The following is a 22,237-nucleotide window of genomic DNA, read 5'->3' as shown; positions in this document are numbered from 1 at the left end:
GTGCGTAGTATAGACAGATTAGCAAAGTAGGCAGTACAGTAGTATAGACAAGGTACTGTAGATTACTTAGTAGCATAGTGGATCATAGTAGAAGACAGTACAAAGGTTAGTAGTTGGTTTTTTTCTTGCGTGCATGCGTGTGTGTATGTGCGTGTGTGTGTGTGTGTGTGTGTGTGTGTGTGTGTGTGTGTGTGTGTGTGTGTGTGTGTGTGTGTGTGTGTGTGTGTGTGTGTGTTTTGCCGGTGATTAAAGTGATACTGATGGTGATTCTCACCCCCAGGATCTGGCTGAACAGGACGGCATAGATGGGGTTGACCGCTCCGTTGATGGCCGCTCCCAGGGAGCCGGCCACCATGTAGGGCCACTCCGGTCGGTTGTACTTCAGGATCCGAGCCACCGGGGCCGGCTCAACGCGCTCCTCCGTACCGGTCGGGTCGTCCTCGCAGTGGTTCTGTGTAGACGAGAGGTATGTGTTTATTTTATTTATTTATCCTTTATTTATCCAGGAATGTCCCATTGAGATACAAGATCTCTTCTTCTCCTGACCAACACGGCACACAACGAGTTTCAACATAAGAACAAGGGCATTAAACAAAAAACATACAAATCAAATACAAACACCATTTGTGCAGTCGTGGCAAGAAGCATAATCACATCAGCAATAGCATCAGGTAAAACAGTTACATGTTTCATGAAGGGCTAGTCGTAGCATATACCTTTTAAAAGCATTCACAGTAGGAAGTGCCTCTAGACAAAGTTTCACTTGCAGCATATTCCATAAAAAGGGAGCATAGTGGGAGAATGCAGCTTTACCAAGCTCTGACTGCATCAAAGGAGCATTTAAAAGCATCCCATTTGCTGCTCGTCTGGTATTAAAAAAGCAAGTACAGCTGTTTACTTCTAGTCTCCCGGGAGGATTGGTTGGGAAACTATACACAACATATAATCTACTACGGCTCCTCAAACGTAGTAGATTTGTAAACATAGTACATTCTATCTATATGTAGCACCCTGAAAATATTCAGAAGTGCTGACTTGCCTTTTTATCTCCCCTGATGCACCAAGACCTACTAATTAGTCTCCATTAATATTCCCTCGAACAATGACGCAGGCTCCTCCTTGTTCTACCGGCTGGAATATGGATTATGAACAATAACCCTGGATCATATTCTCCACTCAGTGTTTCCCTTTGGGGCTAGTAGGCGGTACCAGCAGGGGGTGCCGGTGGCAGGCAGAGAGCATACGAGAGAGATGGAGAAGGAAGCAAGCCAACTGAGACGGAAGTGCGAGGAACCAGCCTCTTCGACATTGGACTTGGATCGGTTCGGTCGTGTCTGGACAGAGCCCCGTAGTGGACCACGGGTGAACGGATTGAACTTGAGTATATTACGGGTTATCCTATAAAAGTAAACGTAGTAGCATGTTGCATGTTTCCCTACTGAATACCCTAGCGATACAACGAGTTATCCCAGAAGAAATGCGGTATAGCCAAGTGTGGCTTAAGTTAAAGATATTCCCTCTAGTGAGGTTCCCCGCCAGCGTGGCGTGAAGAGGACCGGTGTTTAGAGACACCCTGCGTTATTATATATCACGGCTAGCAGGAGGGCTGTTTGGGACCCAGAGTGTAGCTTCAGTGTCAGTAAGGGCAAGTTTATGGATGCGCGTCGACCCAGCACCGGCTGTCTACAACCAGTCTTCACCGGCGTCAACGTCGGCTCTGCACCGGCTGTCTTCAGTCAACACGGGTGTTCGTCCCGACCAGCAGAGGTCGCCATCACCCAGCACGCACTCTCAGCCCACTACTGCCCCTCTGCTCCAGCCACGCTTGCTAGCGCCCGTGCCGAGAGCGTTCGACGCCATCTTGCTATCCGGACGGTGGTGGCGCGGCGAGGCCGCCATCTTGGTTGAGTACATTAGGGCTTCGGTGCCCAGGATCTTATTGCACAGTACACAGTGTGATGCGGCCTGCGGGCGAAGCTAACGTTGCTAACTACAGTTCATAGGGGTACCCCATCAACAATATATGCCGGCATTAGTATAGGACTTTTGTTTGGTATTGTGGGCCCACATTTTTTATTTCCTTTGAGTGTGATAACGTGTTGTGTCTTTAATAATAATTTCCCATCTAATCAACCCTTTCCCAGTGGGGAGGTTGCAGACTAGAGGTCTTATACATGGTACTGACCCAGACGTGGGCGATGAGTCAAATGCATTAAAGTATATTATTCCTGGTACTAACACAGAGGTGTGTGTAGAATATACGTGGACCTAAGGTATTGAGTTACAAATTGGGTAATAGTAAGATTTCATTCTATTTGACCCAGTGCCTTTAAATCTTTGTAAATGACCAGTATAATTAACTATAAAGAATTAGATTAGAGTTCTGTGTGCGTGTCCATTCATGAGCCATTTAACAACTCTTTTGGTGTGGGTAACGTTAATACAATTAACCCCTTCCTATTCCACCTTTCCCTTTTTATTGTAAGGTTTCTAGTGTCAATGAGGGAGGGTACTGCTTGCGGGGGGAACCAAGTTATTTACTTACAATTCAGTCACTAGGTGTAGGAGGGTCACAGGAGTAATTGGGGGAAGTGGGAGCGTGTTGGGGAGTACTGCTGACCGCCCTGCTGCAGGGGAGGAAGACCAGAGTACCAGACCAGGTTGGTAAATCCCGGGCCCCATCCACTCACACTGCCAGCCTCCAGTTAAAGCTCCAGACTCAAAGACGGAGGTGCAGCCAGACAGAGCTCTACTGTGTCTCGCTACCCAGTGATTGTGCCCACCCGTTCCCATGAAGCAGGGATAATCCACCCTGCTACATATACAAACTATAACTATAAGCTATAACTATAAATACAAACTATAACTATAAACTAAATAAGCTATAAATAAACTATGAACTAAAGCTATAAACTAAACATAATACACAATGTATATTTTATCTATACAAAATATGCTATGCTAACTGTATAAATAAGCTATAAACTATAGACTATGAACTAAAACCATGAACTAAACTATAGACTAAACATCATATATACAACAACGTATATTCTATCTATACAACTTATACAATACAAGGTATATGTATATATACTTATCTGACAATATCAGAATTATTATTCTTTCATTTATTTGCATTCATCTAAAAATGTTTGGACCTTATGGTGTTCTTGTTCTGTTCTTGACTTATTGTTATGTTTTCTTCTTGACTTGTTTAAAGAAGACCTGTACGGCCCATGGGGACATTAACGTGTGTTGTCGGGCCTTATAAATAAATTTGATTTGATTTGATTTTATATGTTTTTATATTATATCTATAATCATTTATACATTGTGTTTCATGCCTTTAGTATTAGTATTTGCATTATGCTTTGTATGTGATGTTAAATAGTGAACAGGCTTCTCTCCCAAAGGTTAACGGCCTGTTAAGTCTAATTTAAGGTAATGTTAAATGGCTGCATTTATATCGTGCTTTTATCCAAAGCGCTTTACAATTTGTTACTCACATTTTACCCGTTCACTCACACATTCACACACCGATGGCGGAAGCGACCGTGTGAGGTGCCAACCTGCTCATCGGGAGCAGTTAGGGGTTAAGTGTCTTGCTCAAGGACACTTCGACACGCTGCCCAGGAGGAGCGGGAATCGAACCGGGAACCTCTGGATTACCAGACGACTGCACTACCTCCCGAGCCACTGTCGCCCCCGCGGCCGTTGCCAGAGAGAGGGGATTTGTGGCAGTAAAGGGTTTTGCACCAACGATTGCTATCTTGGTAACCATCTGGCGTCCTGCTTTCTTATCCAAAGAAAGGTAAGCATCTTGTTTACTCATGCATCCCTAAATGTAATGACTTTGTTTGTTTGTTGTTGTCTCTCACTTCACTACATTTAGTCATTTAGCTGAATGCTTTTATCCAAAGCGACTTACAAGTTCTGTACAGGTCAACAGGAAGGGTACAACTCTTTCAGCTGAGTAACAATGTTCGTCAAACAGTGTTGAAACTTGAGTGCATAGTAGTAGAGACATATTAGTATAGTAGGTAGTAATATAGGCAAGGAAGATTATTTAGGTTATGATAAACCTAAAGGTTAGTGTTTATTTTCTTATTTGTTTTTATTCATTTCAGATATTCGACGGTGGAAAATTGGGCTGTTTCGGTCGTCCTAACTGTGGTGGGAAATTCGTTCAACCATTGTGGAGCGAGGACAGAGAATAGCCTGCTCCTCTTTGATGACCCCCCCCCCCCCCCCCCTGGACATCTCTCGCTCATTCTCCCTTTAAGCTCTAGGCCTAATCTCTATAGAACTGACAATCTTTTGATTATCGTTTTATAATCCATATGGATCTTATTAAACTTTAGAAATCGTCTCCTGATCATTATACTTTCAGACAGCAATTAAATATTTAAATATTTGATATGAAATGGAAAAACATTCATCGTTCCAGTTACTCAGAACCTCCAGTACCTTTGCGGATCTCATCTCGCCGGCCATCGCGTCTGCTTTGATCTGGAGATGTCCCGATTTGGCTTCGCGGACATTGTCGATCGACAGCTGGGTTTGAGATCGCAGTCGAAGAGATCTCCTGCAGGGATAAACATTCAGAGCACCATATACTTCTAGCATTTGATGTGTTTGATCAAATGAAAAGTGCTTTTGTTATTGAATTCTGAACAGCCGGGCCTGGGACACGTATGGCTGACCTGAGAGCTGCCTCATAGTAGCTTCCTTGACTGAAACTTCTCGCTTGGTCCAGTTCCGTCTTAATAGCCTCACTGGCAGAATCTGCAACAGAACAACATACGGTAATGATAATGATGTTTTTCGTCCATGCCTTACAGCACTGACTTTTTCATTTGAGGAAGCTTAGATCCTTTGACATCAGCAGGTCACTTCTTCATGTGTTCTACAAGTTTCAAGTTTGTTTATTATTTGTCACATATAAAATACATGTACTTTATGGTGAAATACTTGGTTCTGTACTATGAACCCCTGAGAGTGTGCTTCATACAGTAAAAAAGTAAGTAAAAAAGTAAAAGAGGAATATACAATACAATATACAATCTAAAGTACAACCTAAGTACAATCAGTAAAAATGAGTACACACTAACAGTGAGGTACAAATGCAGACAATGAGGTACACAACTTTAAGGTAAGGTGCAAATGTAAATGAGGTATGAATGTAGTGCAAATCTCTTTAATAAATAGATAAATATAATGTAGTGCCTATGTTTCTTTGTTTCTTGCCTATTGTCAGCGACTCTGGGTCATTGAAAAGCGCTATACAAAATAAATGAATCATTATTATTATTACTACCCTCGTGGGCTCTGGACGGGTCGCTCCCCTGGTCCTGCAGGGTGACCAGGGTGAAGTAGACGCCCTGCCTCTGCAGCAGCTCGCTGTGGGACCCCCTCTCCACCGCCTGGCCCCGCGCGAAGCCAACAATGACGTCAGCGTTCCTGATGGTGGACAGACGGTGGGCAATGGAGATGGTCGTTCTGCCCAGACGCACCTGTAGAATACAAGTTCAAGTTCAAGTTCAAGTTTCTTTATTAGTTGTCATACAAAAGTACAGAATACTTTTATATGAAATGCTTCTTTCTGTTTTGCTCCAGAGATTGTGCTAGATAAAAACAGATAAGTATAAAATAAGTATAATAAGTATAAAATAGAAGTCAAGTACGTAGACAAAAGTGTTCAATATATACATATATACAATATGCAATGCAGAGTAGAAAAGTAACTGAGTTACAATACAATATAGTACAATGTAGAATACAGTGTTATTACTGTGTTATTATCGCGTTATTACCATGTTATTACAGTGTTATCTTTTGTACATATCTGTAGATTATATGTCCTTATACTATATCTATATATATATCAATTACCTACTCTTCCTAGTTACGCTGCAGGCCAGTATGACTTACTACCATAGTGTCTTTATACCTGTATCACTGTACATATTAATACTACAACTATGTACATACATCTGATTAGCACTATTGTGCTGTATAATGACAATACATTTGACTATATAATATAATCTAGGATACAAACCCGGTTTAGGGTTAGATAGATAGGCAGTGAGAGCAGCACATCACCAGGTGTTTCGTCGATATATATATATATATATATACATATTCTCTATTAGGATCTCTGGGTAACAGTACTGTATATTTGCATATCATATATGTCACAAATGTAACAGTACTATATACCTGTATGTCCCTATGCCATAAATGTCATGTCATGTATGTTGTGTAATGTCATAAATGTCACTATGAATTGAAAATGGGGGACCCTGATGTAAACAAGACAAACGTCTTTCTCTGGTCTGCATCCCCTTAACAATTGTGTAATTGATCCGTACTGTATTGTACCCCATTCTGCAATCTGGTAAATAAAGTTTTCATTCATTCATTCATTCATTCACACCTGATCCAGAGCCTGTTGGACGACAGCCTCACTCTGGTTGTCCAGGGCGGAGGTGGCCATGTCCAGCAGCAGGATCCTGGGGTTCCGGACCAGAGCTCTGGCGATAGCGATCCTCTGCTTCTGTCCTCCACTCATCTGCCCTCCTCCTTCTCCCACCAGGGTGTCAAACCTCTGCCAAAACGTCATGTCAAACTGTAGCTCCTTTGACGAGCTTTGTATGCATTACATATACATATACAAATACAATGCAAATGTATATATATTAGAGCTGGGCATAGATTAATTTTTTTAATCTAGATTAATCTACCTGCAATCCTGGAATTAATCTAGATTAATCTAGATTAAAATGGCTAAAAAAAAAAAAAAAGTGTCTGCCAAATGCATTCAAAATGTGTGTTCTACCCAAATAATGACCGGAGGAGGAGATTTATCCTCTCCTCTTCATCTGAGGAGTCACTAGCTGTTCTATCTCCTTGTTCAACAGCATGAACAGGTCTCTTCTTTTTGTAATTTCCAGTGTTTCTTTTAAAACCAGATTTATCGTAATTGTCTGTGCCCTTCCTTTGATGCCATTAACATTGTTACACTGATATTGACAGCTCTCTCCAGTGTCAAATCACTCTCTGTCAGTAGTTTCTTCTGTGCACCTTCATTTCTTAATCCACACACAAACCTGTCTCTCAATGTGTCTTTTAGTGAATCTCTGAATTCACAATGCTGCTGACTGGTTGCTCACACACAGACTGCTGCAGAAGCAGGTTTCTCAACAAATTCAGTGCAAGCTCAGTGTAACGGTTCCATGAATGAAGAGAACACTGAACAGCTACTACAGTCTCAGCAGGGTTCGAATTATCATCTGAGAGCTATGGGGGCCCCCTGAATTTTTTTTTGGCTATTATTTTCCTGAAATTGTGTCTGTTTTCGAAGTCATATTTAGAGGAATATCTCATTAGAATTTGTCTAATACTAAGTAATAATGACATCACACAACAGTCTAATCATTAGACTATTGTGTGATGTCATTATTCAGTCTCATTCTTAACCATCAATATTTGTTCATTTTCTTACTCACCTCTGATATATAATGCCATATTTACTTATTTGCATTTTGCATCTGATAAAATACAACAATTTAATTTGAAAAATTAGACAAAGTGTATGAACTTGAATTAACATTTATTTGTCTCTGCACTTATAAATCAAAAACTAACAAAATAATCGAATGGAAAAAAACAGCAGCATTCATCAGGATACAGTAAGTAACATTATCATCTGATAATAAAATGAACATAAAAGCTGCCCTCTAGTGGCCGGCGATAAACTCTTCATACTTGTATAAATCAAAATAAATAATGTTATAAACTAATGTGCACAGGTAATCAAGCAACTCTGCATCTGTGCCCTTATCAAGTTCAACAAGGTCAAGAAAAACATTGTCCACATCTCCATCCCCAGTGACATCACATCTGACATAAATTATCATGTAAGCTTTTCCATGAATTGTGCTTTCATCCAGTGTTATACTGATACGTGAATCCTGCGATTTGACATGAGAAACAATTTTTTTTTCATCTCTGTGGCAATGTGCTCTATGATCTGTGCACAAGAATGATCGGATCGGTGAGCTGGCCCGACTGTCGCACCGTTCAACTCATTAAGTGTCATAAGGGGGTTCAATTTGGTATAAGGCAACCTTTCTTTAGCGACAGTATATGCTGCCCTGAATGAACTGGCTGTCTCCTTGAGCAAAGCAGATGTGATTTCGCTCACTTTTCTTGGAAGCACTTCCTTCTGGGTTTGACATTCTATAGCTTGCTTATGAGCAACGCTATCACTGTGCAAGTATATTTTCTTCCTCAACTTCTTGCTCTGAGAGCTAGTCACAGTCCCATTCATCCACTGCTCTGCCAAATGGGCTCCAAATGATTTATTTAACAATATCTTGGCGTTTTTACATGGAAGGCAGCCAATGCATCCCTCCTTGGCAAATAACCAGCTATATTTATTTTTCCAAAAGATCCACTGACTCGGACCCCAGCATTGTGGTGGTTGAGTAGCAGCGCAGTCCAGGTCTAGTGGTGGAGACTCGGGTCTGGCAGTGGCAAACGGCGCGGTAACAATAACAGGTGCACTGCGCACAGGAGCAGCAGAGCTATACTAGCACTAGCAGTGTCAACTTCAGTGACAGTAGCGCTGCTAGCTGCTGCACTAACAGCGTCAGTCTTTGGCCTTTTTATAAAACCAAAGCTGTCCAGCTTTGTACAGCCTTGCGGCGGGTTGAGCCTTTTTTTTGGTGGCATGTGGCGTACTGTTTAGTGTTTATGTTTTCAGTTGCAGCCTGCAGGACACAGACGGACCGGCAGCCTTCTGTTTACATCAGCTGCTTCTTCTTCACTAGGTTGGAGTAGCGTTAAACTTATGGGGCGACACATAGCGGCTTGGAGGTGAAATGCAGCCTATTCCACAACATTAATTACTCTGTTCTTTTAAAAACTGAAAAGAAAAATATGATCTATTAACAATTTATTTAGGTAGCATAAATAATACTAATTCGTACATAAAAAAAAAAAAAAAATTATATAATTTTTTTGAGAGACCCCCATAGGGGGTCTTGGCTATGGGGGCTCAGACTATAGCTATGGGGGCTGAGCCCCCATTGGTCCCCTCATAATTCGAACACTGAGTCTCAGGTCCACATCCAAGAGAACACTGAACAGCTACTACAGTCTCAGGTCCACCTCCAAGAGAACAATGAACAGCTACTACAGTCTCAGGTCCACCTCCAAGAGAACACTGAACAGCTACTACAGTTTCAGGTCCACATCCAAGAGAACACCGAACAGCTACTACAGTCTCAGGTCCACATCCAAGAGAACACCGAACAGCTACTACAGTCTCAGGTCCACCTCCAAGAGAACACTGAACAGCTACTGTCTCAGGTCCACATCCAAGAGAACACTGAACAGCTACTACAGTCTCAGGCCCACCTCCAAGAGAACACTGAACAGCTACTACAGTCGGAGTACAGCTCAATACACACAATTGTTAAGGAGATGCAGACCAGAGAAAGACGTTTGTCTTGTTAACATCAGGGTCTCCCATTTTCATTTCATTCATATTGCTCCACATTGTCATCAAACGGTCCAATATTTCCAATAACCCAAGCCATTTCTGTTGTAAACACTCACGATAGTCCAGTCGATCCTTCCTTTAGTGTGTAAAGTGGATTTCCTCCTCTTGTAGATGTTTTCAAGTGCCGCCCGAGTCACGTGAGCTAACATGCTAACATCAGGGTCTCCCATTTTCATTTCATATTGCTCCAGATTGTCATCAAACGGTCCAATATTTCCAATAACCCAAGCCATTTCTGTTGTAAACACTCACGATAGTCCAGTCGATCCTTCCTTTAGTGTGTAAAGTGGATTTCCTCCTCTTGTAGATGTTTCCCAGTGCCACCCGAGTAACGTGAGCTAACATGCTAACTCGCGTCGTTAATAATGTAAACAAAGCTTGCAACGGACTTCTTTTTTCTTGCATTGTGCAGATTCAGACGTCCTCATCGCCGAATTGTGTTATATCCTGAGGACTTCTTAACCTCACCTGTATAACAATGATTACCGGACCACTACTTTAGTTTAACACATTATTCTGACTACAGCTCCGGTAGTGCAATCACTTCCTGGTACCACAGCTGGGAACTACGGCAAGTATTTAAGGACAATACAGACCCAACGTTGTGAAAAAGATTAACGGCGTCAATTATATTATCGCCCGATACTAGTCTCGCGATAACGCAGCACGTTAACGCCGTTAACGGCCCAGCTCTAATATATATATATATATCCATATCTGTCTGAATATTCCTGCATATAATCCTTCTGTATACCTACTTATACACCTGCATATAACTCTGTATGATAGCATGCACTCTTAAAAAAAATTTATTTTTACGGGACTTTCAATGTATTATTTTACAGATTACTTTTGTTTTTCTACTTTAAGTGTAAATCCCATAAAAATACAGGAAATTCCATAAAAATACAGTAAATAACCTTTAATACAAATATTAACCATTAAATAAAGGTTGTAATCTGTAGATTGATTTAATAAGAAATTATCTTTTTTTTTACAGGATTATTCCATTGCTTAATTGTCTTGAATGTTAAATTACATGTAAAACACCTAGAACAGGGGTCGGCAATTAGGTTTGGCCACGGGCCAAATTTTCCCCAAGCTATTGTGTGGCGGGCCAGAACCAAAAACAATGGTTAATTTAATATAATGATAGTGAAAATGTTTTAACTCTGTCAAAATAAACGAGCTGCATAGGTGGCATAATAAACTGTAAACGACTTATACATGCACTGAACATTATACCTTTGTCTTTTTTCCATTGTATAATAAAGCGCCTCTCTATCGTCTATTATCCTACATTACGCGCGTGCAACCGTCTATCTGACGGCCACGGACCGGTTTAATGTTGAATGTTTAATGTTAAAACTATCAATTTATATGGAATTCGTTAAACGTATCCGTTGTCTTACTTATACTTATTGAATCTCAAACAAGCCTCGTCTTGTTAAATGAGACGGTCTGGTCTACGGAGGAGACTGGGGCTGACGCATCCAGATTGGGGAATCCCTCGCGATTGATTATTCACACTTCCGCTAAATATATTAATCTAGCTACTAACTGGGGAGACTGATCAATTATAAAGGAATATAGTGGGACGATCGATTATGATAGTTAACCTTGTTAGAATTCAAATACCTATAGCGCCGTCATTTCAGGAGCTTCTTCAAGCACTCTTTTTGTTTAAAGTTTAATTGCATTGTTTTTAATTGCATTACTGTTCACATGCATGTGTGGTGCCGTCAGTCATGAGTGAAGATAAAGATGGAATGACTTACTGAACTGATGTTTTTATTTCATGGACTGTGTTTCCCATTTCAGCACCACGCGCTGTCCACCTCACTTTGAGCAAGCCTATATATACGGTACATTGCACCTCACTGCCTACACCTGTTATTCACTCTCAACATGGATAAAACATAAAGTATGCATATAATATAAATAATGTGATGAAAATAAAATAAATATCATTCTCAAATTAAACTGACGGGCCAGAAATTATTGCTGGCGGGCCAATTTCGGCCCGCGGGCCGCCTATTGCCGACCCCTGACCTAGAATATACATCATTTTACTGTATGTGAAAATAAGGCAACTTTCTGTTTTTTTGCTGTTAAACTTTAAATGTAATGTTAAATAATGTTAAAAAAGAGAATAATATAATTAAAAAACAGTAAAAACCTTCAGTTATTCTACAGGTAATTCTTTTTAAATACATGTATTTGCTTAATTGTGTTGAATGTTAAATTACATTGAATTGTATGTAAAAACACATAAGATACTCATCATTTTACTGAATGTGAAAATAAGGCAACTTTCAGTATTTAAAAAAAATACGATCAAACTCCTTCAATAAAGTGACAGAACTTAAAGTTCAGCAGTGAAACACTGTTATTTCACAGGTTTTTCCTACATTTATGATGAAACACCTTCAATTAAGTGACATAACTAAAAGTTCAGCAGTGAAATACTGTCATTTGACAGTATTTTCCTAAATTATTACGATCAAACTCCTTCAATTAAGTGACAGAACTTAAAGTTCAGCAGTGAAACACTGTTATTTCACAGGTTTTTCCTACATTTACGATGAAACACCTTCAATTAAGTGACATAACTTAAGTTCAGCAGTGAAACACTGTTATTTTACAGGTTTCCCCATAATTATTACAATCAAACTCCTTCAATTAAGTGACAGAACTTCGTTCAGCAGTGAAACGCTGTTATTTGGCAGGTTTTTCCTGCATTTATGATGAAACACCTTCAATTAAGTGACATAACTAAAAGTTCAGCAGTGAAATACTGTCATTTGACAGTATTTTCCTAAATTATTACGATCAAACTCCTTCAATTAAGTGACAGAACTTAAAGTTCAGCAGTGAAACACTGTTATTTCACAGGTTTTTCCTACATTTACGATGAAACACCTTCAATTAAGTGACATAACTTAAGTTCAGCAGTGAAACACTGTTATTTTACAGGTTTCCCCATAATTATTACAATCAAACTCCTTCAATTAAGTGACAGAACTTTGTTCAGCAGTGAAACGCTGTTATTTGGCAGGTTTTTCCTACATTTATGATGAAACACCTTCAATTAAGTGACAGAACTTAAAGTTCAGCAGTGAAATACTGTCATTTGACAGTATTTTCCTAAATTATTACGATCAAACTCCTTCAATTAAGTGACAGAACTTAAAGTTCAGCAGTGAAACACTGTTATTTCACAGGTTTTTCCTACATTTACGATGAAACACCTTCAATTAAGTGACATAACTTAAGTTCAGCAGTGAAACACTGTTATTTTACAGGTTTCCCCATAATTATTACAATCAAACTCATTCAATTAAGTGACAGAACTTCGTTCAGCAGTGAAACGCTGTTATTTGGCAGGTTTTTCCTACATTTATGATGAACACCTTCAATTAAGTGACAGAACTTAAAGTTCAGCAGTGAAATACTGTCATTTGACAGTATTTTCCTAAATTATTACGATCAAACTCCTTCAATTAAGTGACAGAACTTAAAGTTCAGCAGTGAAACACTGTTATTTCACAGGTTTTTCCTACATTTACGATGAAACACCTTCAATTAAGTGACATAACTTAAGTTCAGCAGTGAAACACTGTTATTTTACAGGTTTCCCCATAATTATTACAATCAAACTCCTTCAATTAAGTGACAGAACTTCGTTCAGCAGTGAAACGCTGTTATTTGGCAGGTTTTTCCTACATTTATGATGAAACACCTTCAATTAAGTGACATAACTTAAAGTTCAGCAGTGAAACACTGTTATTTCACAGGTTTTTCCTACATTTACGATGAAACACCTTCAATTAAGTGACATAACTTAAGTTCAGCAGTGAAACACTGTTATTCTACAGGTTTTTCCAAAATGATTACAATCAAACTCCTTCAATTAAGTGACAGAACACAAAGTTCAGCAGTGAATTTTTTTTTTACAGATATTTGCTATATATTCTCTGTATTTTTACAGCCCAACTGCTGTATACAAATTCAAAATTACATTCAAATTACCTATTATTTGAAATCCCTTTAAAAGTATCTGGACAAGACATTTTTCTTTTTTAAATGTCAATGCACATTAGGGAAAATGAATGATGTTCAAATAAAAGCCCAAGTTCTAATCTATCGGTTTTCATTTCATGTTTCAATCTGCTCCAGAGGCTGATATAAAAGGTTTTATTAACTGACAATTCTGAAAATCTTTCCAAAAAACCCTAATTGCATAGGTTTTAATAGGAGTTTTTAGCAGGCGTTTTATGTCTAAATGGGTTAAGTATTCATTTTGCATGGTCTCAGCTGCACTCCAGTTCAACAACCCACAAGCAAGCACTCTTCTCAGTATATTTGGAGTACATACAGTTGATATATACAGTTGATATACCTTGTAAAAGTCAGTACAGTTAATGTGTCAAAAGTAGAAATAAGCATTTAAAAGCTCTATTCTCCAATGTGGATGATAATCTGCCAATGGTGAAAAGGAAACGACTATATCTAGCATAATATTGTATAGTGCTGAGAGATGAGTCGGCGGTGGTGTCTCGAAGGAGAGCGGTATTTATTAGCACAACATTTTATATGGAAATCACAACATTTATATGGAATGTCACTGTAAACCAGTGTTCATTTTGGCAGCTATTTTCATTTTAGTTTTAGTCTTAGTAATGTGTCAAGTGCTCCTTTTTCGTTTATCATATTTAGTCATTTTCATTTATTTTTTTCGTTTAGTCAGTTTTAGTCAACTAAAATGTCTGAGCATTTTAGTAAACGGATGACATTTTTGTCTATTTTTAGTCAATGGAAAAAAACTTGGCAGAAGTCAGAAATAGTCAACATGGAACATATTCTGATTTAAATTGCGTATTTATTTTTTAACCTAGGGGAATCTGAGTCGGCGGCACAAGTAATAAACAGGAAGGGTGCAGCACTCACTGTCGATCTGTGAATGGAGAAATAACTTAATAAGACAGTCACATTATGTCTGGCCTTGCTCACCTGGCAGCGATTTATTTGAAAATATTAAATAACAGTAACAGCAGCCAGTGTAACAGTGTCAACAACACTAACAGGATACTGTGTTTTGTAAACAAACAAACACAGTAGTAGTTGAACTTGAGTAGATAATAGTACAGTACAATAGTGTATAGTACACACAGTAGCAATCTGATTGCAATCTGCTTGCATAAACATAAAATGATAAATCACATTTTGAGGTTGTTGTGTAAAGTGCCACATGGTGATGGAAGGTCTGGTTAGGGGTTAGATTTAGAGGTGGTCTAGGTTTGGTTAGGGGTTAGAGTTAGAGATGGTCTAGAGGTCTGGTTATGGCCTCTATTAACCAGACCTAGACCACCTCTGACTCTAACCCCTAACCAGACCAAGACCACCTCTCTGACTCTAACGCCTAACCAGACCTAGACCACCTAGGCTCTTACTCTAACGCCTAAGTTAAGTTTGGTGATGGTCATTGGTCAGTGCTGGGCTGCTGCTGGCAGCGGTTTATTCTATAACAACATGATACTGTAAACTAAACACAGTAGTACACACTGATTGTAATCTGCTTGCATAAAAACATACATTCTGAGGTCAGTGTACTGTTAAAGTGCCACATGGAAGAGGTCTGGTTAGTGGTTAGAGTTAGAGGTGGTCTAGGTCTGGTTAGGGGTTAGAGTTAGAGGTGGTCTAGGTCTGGTTATGGCCTCTATTAACCAGACCTAGACCACCTCTGACTCTAACCCCTAACCAGACCTAGACCACCTCTAACTCTAACCCCTAAGTTACGGTTGGTGATGATCAGTGCTGTATTCTATAACAGTGTAAACGTCCGTGCGGAACCAAAGTGCTCAACCATAATATACTATAATGTGTATATGTACTGTATATCACTTTATATACATGCCAACACTAATTTATTAATCATATTGTAAATAAGCTGTGTATACCAACTGTAGTGGCTATTTGTCAACAACAACTAATAAAAACTAAAAAGCCACTGAAGCACCAGGGCAGCGAATCTCACGCAGATCAGGAAGTCCATTGTCCAGACAGCATTTGACAGTTTTGTGGCATTTATTGTCTGTTAATCAAAGAATACAGAAAAATTATGTTTGATTCTATATGATCTCCTGACGCTGGTAAAAACCATATACCTTCCCTGATGCCCACTGTGCTATTGCCTCTAATTACCTAAATACACCCAGCTGTGCTTCCCAATTGCCCAGAACCCCTTCAAAGTAAAAGCATTTAGCTGCGACTCATAATAACTTAAATAATATGGCCGTAAACAAATTGATACTACAAAATCACATAACAAATAAATGTAAAAATAGTTAATAGCTCCCACAACCCGGCCCCTAATTGTGAGTCACAATTACCCTTATATATATATATAAAATGTAAGGGAGCTATTCTTTCTATTCAAGCGTCTTCTGTGTCTCCTTCTCTGCTGCCACTGAAAGAAAACAGATGGTAAGAAGACAGGATAGAAAGAGAGAATAGATAGAACAGGTATTATTATTATTCTGTGGCCTCCACCAGCAGGCAGATCTTTGTCACAGGTCTCTCCAAAACGCTGGTTTTAGTTTGGATGCACACAGACCGGACCAATCCTTTGTAGTCGGACTTGGTACTCAAAACTCGACCCATCTTCCAGGATCCTCTTGGAGCTGTAGCATCGGCAATAATGACAATATCTCCTGGGGAGAAGTTTCTTTTTGGAGCTGCCCATCTCTGTCTTTCCTGCATCACAAGTAAGTATTCGGATGTCCATCTCTTCCAAAACAGCTCTGCGATATACTGTACTTGCTTCCATTTTCTTCTGATGTACAGGTCACTCTTTTCAAAGAGTCCTGGGGGAAATATGGGTTTTCCTTTCAGCAGGAGAATATGGTTTGGGGTGAGGGCCTCAAGGTCATTAGGGTCATCAGACACTTTTGTGAGGGGTCTATCGTTTAGTATCGCCTCTACTTCACAAAACAGTGTCTGCAGGCCTTCATCATCCAAAACCTGCTGTCCAAGAACAGAGGTCAGTATACTCCTTACTGATCGAATGAGACGCTCCCAAACGCCACCTTGGTGTGAGGCTGTTGGCGTATTAAAGCTCCACTTAATTCCATCCTGAATTAAGGCATCCTGGATCCTTGCATTATTCAAAGCAGCAAGACTTTGCTTCAATTCTTTGTTTGCTCCAACAAAATTTGTGCCGTTATCAGATCTTAAATTTGACACAGGGCCTCTTCTGCATATGAATCTCCGCAAGGCGTTAATGCAAGAGTCTGTGTCAAGTGAATGTGCCACCTCCAGGTGTATTGCACGGCTGGTCAGACAAGTGAAAATCACTCCATACCTTTTTAGAAGGCTTCTTCCTCTTTTCACTTCTATGGGCCCAAAATAATCAACTCCCACTTTAGTAAAAGGAGCCTTGTCTGGCACAACTCGCTCTTCAGGCAGGTCTGCCATCTTCTGTTCCCCAAGTTTTCCTCTGTGCCGTCTACACACCATGCACTCTGTAATAGTCTTCCTTGCAGCTGAATTGGCATTGATTATCCAATACCTCTGTCGAAGTCTGTACAACATGTGGTTCCTCCCAGCGTGTCCTAGTTGTTGATGGATATGACGTAAAATGAGCTGGGAGACATGCAGGTCTTTGGAAAGAATGACAGGGTGCTTGGTTTCTGATGGTAATGCAGACCTGTTCAAACGACCACCAACTCTGAGGATGTTGTCCTCCAGTATGGGGTCTAGCTTGTACAGTGGGCTGTCCTTGGAGACGATATTTAAGCCATGTTTGAGGGAGGCAATTTCACTCTTGAACCTGTGTTTCTGAACAAAACAAATTATTGCCTTTTCTGCTTCATCACAATCGTCTGGAGTCAAATGTTTTCCACAGAGTGTGGCTTTGAAGATCTTGAGTTTCTGTTCAACTGTACTTTTCACTCCAGCATCTTTGTCATCTTCGGTAGCTTTAAGTTCCTTTCTTTTTTTACTCAGAAGCAACAGAAGTCCTTTAAGTTCAAGGAACCAGGCAACAGACGTTTTAAGCTTCTTCCAAGATGAGAAGTAGCTGATGAGATGGTCTGTTGGATTTTCTGAATCCTTAACAATGGCATTCACTGCCGCTTCTCTTTTGACCTCCGGGTCATCAATGGGAATCACTGAATCCATTTCCAGTGTAGGCCACTCATTTTCAGGCAAATACAGGAAATCTGGGCCTTTAATCCATTTTCCGTGTGTGAGAAATTCTTCAGCTCTCAATCCACGTGATGCTTCATCAGCAGGATTGACCTTGGAGCCCACATACTTCCACTGGTCAACATCTGTAGCTTCTCTGATTACAGTGACTCTGTTGGCAACAAACGTATGAAAACGTCTGGTTTCATTGGAGATGTATTTGATGACAGTCGTGCTATCGGTCCAAAACACTGACTTCTCCAGTGGCCACTGTAGTTCCCTTTGAAGCATGCCATCCATTCGGACAGCAAGGACTGCTGCTGTGAGTTCCAAACGAGGAATGGTGATGTGCTTCAGAGGTGCAACTCTGGCCTTTCCGGCAAGAAATGAAACATGCACCTTATCGTCTCTATCTTTATCCTTCAGTCTCAGGTACGATACTGTACCATAACCAGCTTCACTGGCATCAGCAAAATTATGAATTTGTGCTGTCACAGATGTTTCAAAGTTCAGGGTTTTGATACAGCGTTCCACCTTGAATACACTCATCCTTTGGAGGTCGCTCAGCCAATCAGACCACTGTTTGGAGAAGGAGGGGGAAATGTGTTCATCCCACTTCAGGTTTTGCCGGCAAAGCTCCTGCAACAGTAACTTGGCTGGCATTGTAAAAGGAGCCAAAAATCCTATAGGGTCATACAGAGAGCTGACCACCGACAAGATACCTCTCCTGGTTTGTGGGCGTGGCTGTAATGAAGTCCTAAAGCTGAACTGGTCGGACTCAACGCACCATTGCAGTCCAAGTGCTCTTTCCATAGGCAGGTGATCTTTGTCCAAATCCAGCTCTTTCATCTCTGCTGCTCTGATGTCACCTGGGATCGATGACAAAACATAACGGCTGGTTGTCACCCATTTTTGAAGGCTGAATCCTCCCTGACTACAGAGCAGAGTCAAATCCTTTACAAGCTTAATTGCATCTCCCTCCGAGGATGTAGACTTCAGGCAGTCGTCTACATAAAAGTTGTGATTGACTGTTTTGATCACTTCAGGAGGGAAGTGAGTTGCATTGTCCTCTGCAGTTCGCCTCAAGGCGTAATTGGCGCAACTGGGGGACGAAACAGCTCCAAACAAATGTACCCTCATTCGATATTCCCTTGGTTCCTGGTCAGTGTTGCCCTGAGGCCACCAAAGAAAGCGAAGAAAGTTCACATGTTTATCAGGCACCCGCACCTGATGAAACATGGCCTTGATGTCAGCCATGATTGCGACAGGCTCTTTCCTGAAGCGAATGAGGACCCCCATAAGAGTGTTGGTGAGATCGGGGCCCTGCAAGAGCTGACAGTTCAGAGATGTTCCTTTGAATGAGGCTCCACAGTCATATACAACCCTCAGATTTCCTTTGGTGGGGTGATGTACTCCATGGTGGGGAATGTACCACACTTTTCCCTCATCTTGTTCCAGCTGTTCAATGGGTACAACTTCAGCATAACCTTGAACCAGCATATCATTGATAAATGAGGTGTACTCCTCTTTAAACTTGATGTTCTTTTCAAATTTCCTTTTCAGGCCTTGAAGTCGCTGCTCTGCAACACAGCGATTATTTGGCAAGACCGGTTCCTCTTCTCTGAAAGGTAAGTCAATGTAATAATGTCCATCTTTCAACTCTGTTGTTCTTCTCATTATCTTCATGAATTGAATTTCCTCCCTTGACATTTCCAATGACCCCTCTGATGTTTTTTCATTAAAATCATGGTTGTATTGCTTCATGAGCATTTCTTCCAGATGTTCCACACATATTCGATTTGTTGTGACAACAGAGCAGCCAGTCTTAACTCTGCTGTTACTTCCACTCCTAAGTGGTCCATTTATGACCCAGCCGACTCTTGTTCTGACTGCATATGGTCCTTCACCTTGGCTGTTGATCAGCTCCCATGGTTCCATTACTTTTGCTGCATCAGTTCCGATGAGCAAATCCACATCTGCATTCAAGTCGTGCAGCTTTATGTTACTCAAGTAAGACCATTTTTCCACATCATCCTGACGTGGAATGTTCACACGTGACACTGGCATAGCTCTTTGGGTTAAGACATTGGGCAATTCAATAAAATCCTCCTTATCTATGCCAGACACTTCCAAGTGAGACAATACATTGGTGCTCACAATTTTCTCTTGCCCCATTGTTCGTAATAGAATATTGGCTGGCTTGCCACTTAGCCCCAGTCTCTTTGCCAGGTTATGAGTGCAAAAAGTACTGGAACCTCCGGGATCCAAGAATGCATATGTCTGCACAACTCTGTCAGTCACTTGGCTTTTCACTTGAACTGCAACAATCGAAAACACAGCATTGTCCTCATCTCCGGCCCCTATACGGCCACATGTTTGAGACTGAACAGATGTTACACTCAGATGGCTCACAGGCTCTTCTGCCTTATTAAAAGGTGTACTTATACCCTTCTGCTCAATGTGTAGGACTGATGGATGCTTTTGCTGACACACACTGCAATCCAATCGACTCCTGCAGTCTTTGCTTATGTGTCCCACTTTCAAGCAACCAAAACAAATTCCATGCTCCTTTATGAAATGGATTTTGTCCTTTTGTATCTTTAACTTAAACTGTGAGCATTTTTCAAGTGAGTGACTTGTTCGTTGGCAGAATAAACAGCATTTGATGTGACTTTGGGCAGAGAAGGACTTGATCTTATTATCCATGTACCTTTTGTTGTTTCCTTCTTTCATTGCAGTGACGCTGGTGGCAAAGGTGCTCCGTTTCCTTTGCCTTGGTTGACTGTCAATGGGGGGTTTGTTGCGGCTGGTACATTTTGAATCCTGAATATTTCCAAACAGTGGATCAGAGACAATTCTAACTTGTTTTTCAACAAAGTTCACAAGGTCAATAAATAGTGCTCTGCAACCACGTTGCTCCTGCAAATCACATGCGACGTTCCTCCATTTCTCCCTCAGCTTATAAGGAAGCTTCATCACAATGTTCCTGAGGTTTGATGGCATGTCCAACTCATTCATTTGCATGATTCTCTGTGTTAAATTAGAGCATTCTCGCAAGAACAGAGAAAATGATTGTAATGACTTTACATCTTCATCTTTAACCAGAGGCCAGCTATCAATTTTGTCCATATAAGCAGAAGCAATTTTGTATTCATTTCCAAAATGTTCAGCAAGCAGGGATTTAGCGCGTTGATATCCCTGAACAGAGGGTAGGTGCTGACAGCTTTTCACCAGGTCTCTTGGTTGTCCCCTGGTGTACTGCTCTAAAAAGTGTAAACAATCACTTGCATTGTCAGTTTTAACCTCAACACAATTTTCAAAGGATCTGATGAAGGAATGATACTGAAGAGGATCACCATCAAATATGGCTATATTTCTCACTGGTAGAGAAGATGCCAAATTTTGCTGTACCAACATTGTAGTGATGTCAGTTTGGCGTTGCATGATATTCACAATGTCATTTTGGGTGTCATTATTGCATGCCATATTCAGGGAGGATGCTCGTCCTGTCTGTTGAGCATCATGAACCACTTGTGTTGGTGCCTGAGTGTATAGTGGTCTGAGGTCCGTCTGTAATACTGCCATTTGTTTAGGCCTGACAGTCTGTGATGGTCCTTTGGGCCTTACAGTGACAGCCTGGGCCTCAGGATGAAATTCATTTTGCATGTTATTTCCCTGCGGGACAAATTGACCAGCTTGAGGATTGAGTTGGCCTGTCATTCTTTGAGCTATATTCTTGTCCAGATACGAGTTCATTCCATCCGACCTTTTAGAGTTACATTTTGAATTGGTTTCCAGCACATTGATTTTCGCATTGGCTGCAGCTAGGTCAGTTTCCAGAGCAAACTGTTCCTTTTCCTTCCTTAGTTCCTCCTGCTTTGCCCTCAGTTCCTCCTGCTTTGTTTCCAACTCATGTTTCCTTTTTAAGGCTTTCATCCGCTCTAGTAGTGATGCTTTGTCAGCCTCCGCCTTTAGCCTGGTAGACGCGGTGGATGATGTCTTTGATACACTGGAGTGTGGCTTTTGTTGCTTTTCATTTGTACATGAAATGTTAGAGGCACTGTCCTCAGGATTGATATCATCAATAGCAACACTTTGTTTAGATTGAGCCTCATCATCATCTTCATTTGTTTCAACAACATCATTAGTTTCATTGTCAATATTTGCATTCGATTCCACCTGAGGGTGCCCAGCAGCAGACAACCAAACCCTTACATCCTCTGTGAAATTACAAAATTTCATTATTGTTGCATTGAAACATGTATTTTGCCTTTTAACCTCTTCCTCAGGCAAATCCATATTTATGAAAGACTCATGCATGTCCTTAGCGTCCTCATAACAATTGATGAAGTTACTCAAATGAGCTTGCACATAGTTCACATTGTCAGTAGATTTCAGCAAGGTACGTATTGGTTCAATGTATTTCTTGGCCTGTTTGATTTTTGCAGACCTCTTTTCTTGGCATGTTTGCATGTA

At 40.6% G+C, this 22,237-nt stretch overlaps 1 protein-coding gene across 1 annotated transcript in view; it reads right to left on the bottom strand.

Annotated features, from left to right (window-relative positions):
• abcb11a (ATP-binding cassette, sub-family B (MDR/TAP), member 11a) overlaps window positions 1-22,237 on the bottom strand; it is a gene marked incomplete at both ends in the record, with an annotated part of 324,913 nt that overhangs the window by 71,862 nt on the left and 230,814 nt on the right. Inside the window, 5 exons of the mRNA XM_084314361.1 lie at window positions 275-451; window positions 4,471-4,588; window positions 4,707-4,788; window positions 5,321-5,516; window positions 6,443-6,613. Of these exons, the coding sequence (XP_084170487.1) occupies window positions 275-451; window positions 4,471-4,588; window positions 4,707-4,788; window positions 5,321-5,516; window positions 6,443-6,613 (744 nt within the window). The remainder of the gene's footprint in view (window positions 1-274; window positions 452-4,470; window positions 4,589-4,706; window positions 4,789-5,320; window positions 5,517-6,442; window positions 6,614-22,237) is intronic.

This window comes from Notolepis coatsorum, assembly GCF_963971535.1.
Source record: "Notolepis coatsorum genome assembly, chromosome: 5".
Classification (NCBI taxonomy): domain Eukaryota; kingdom Metazoa; phylum Chordata; class Actinopteri; order Aulopiformes; family Paralepididae; genus Notolepis; species Notolepis coatsorum.
Note: the sequence above shows the minus strand (reverse complement) of the source record. Positions and strands in the feature narration are given on the sequence as shown.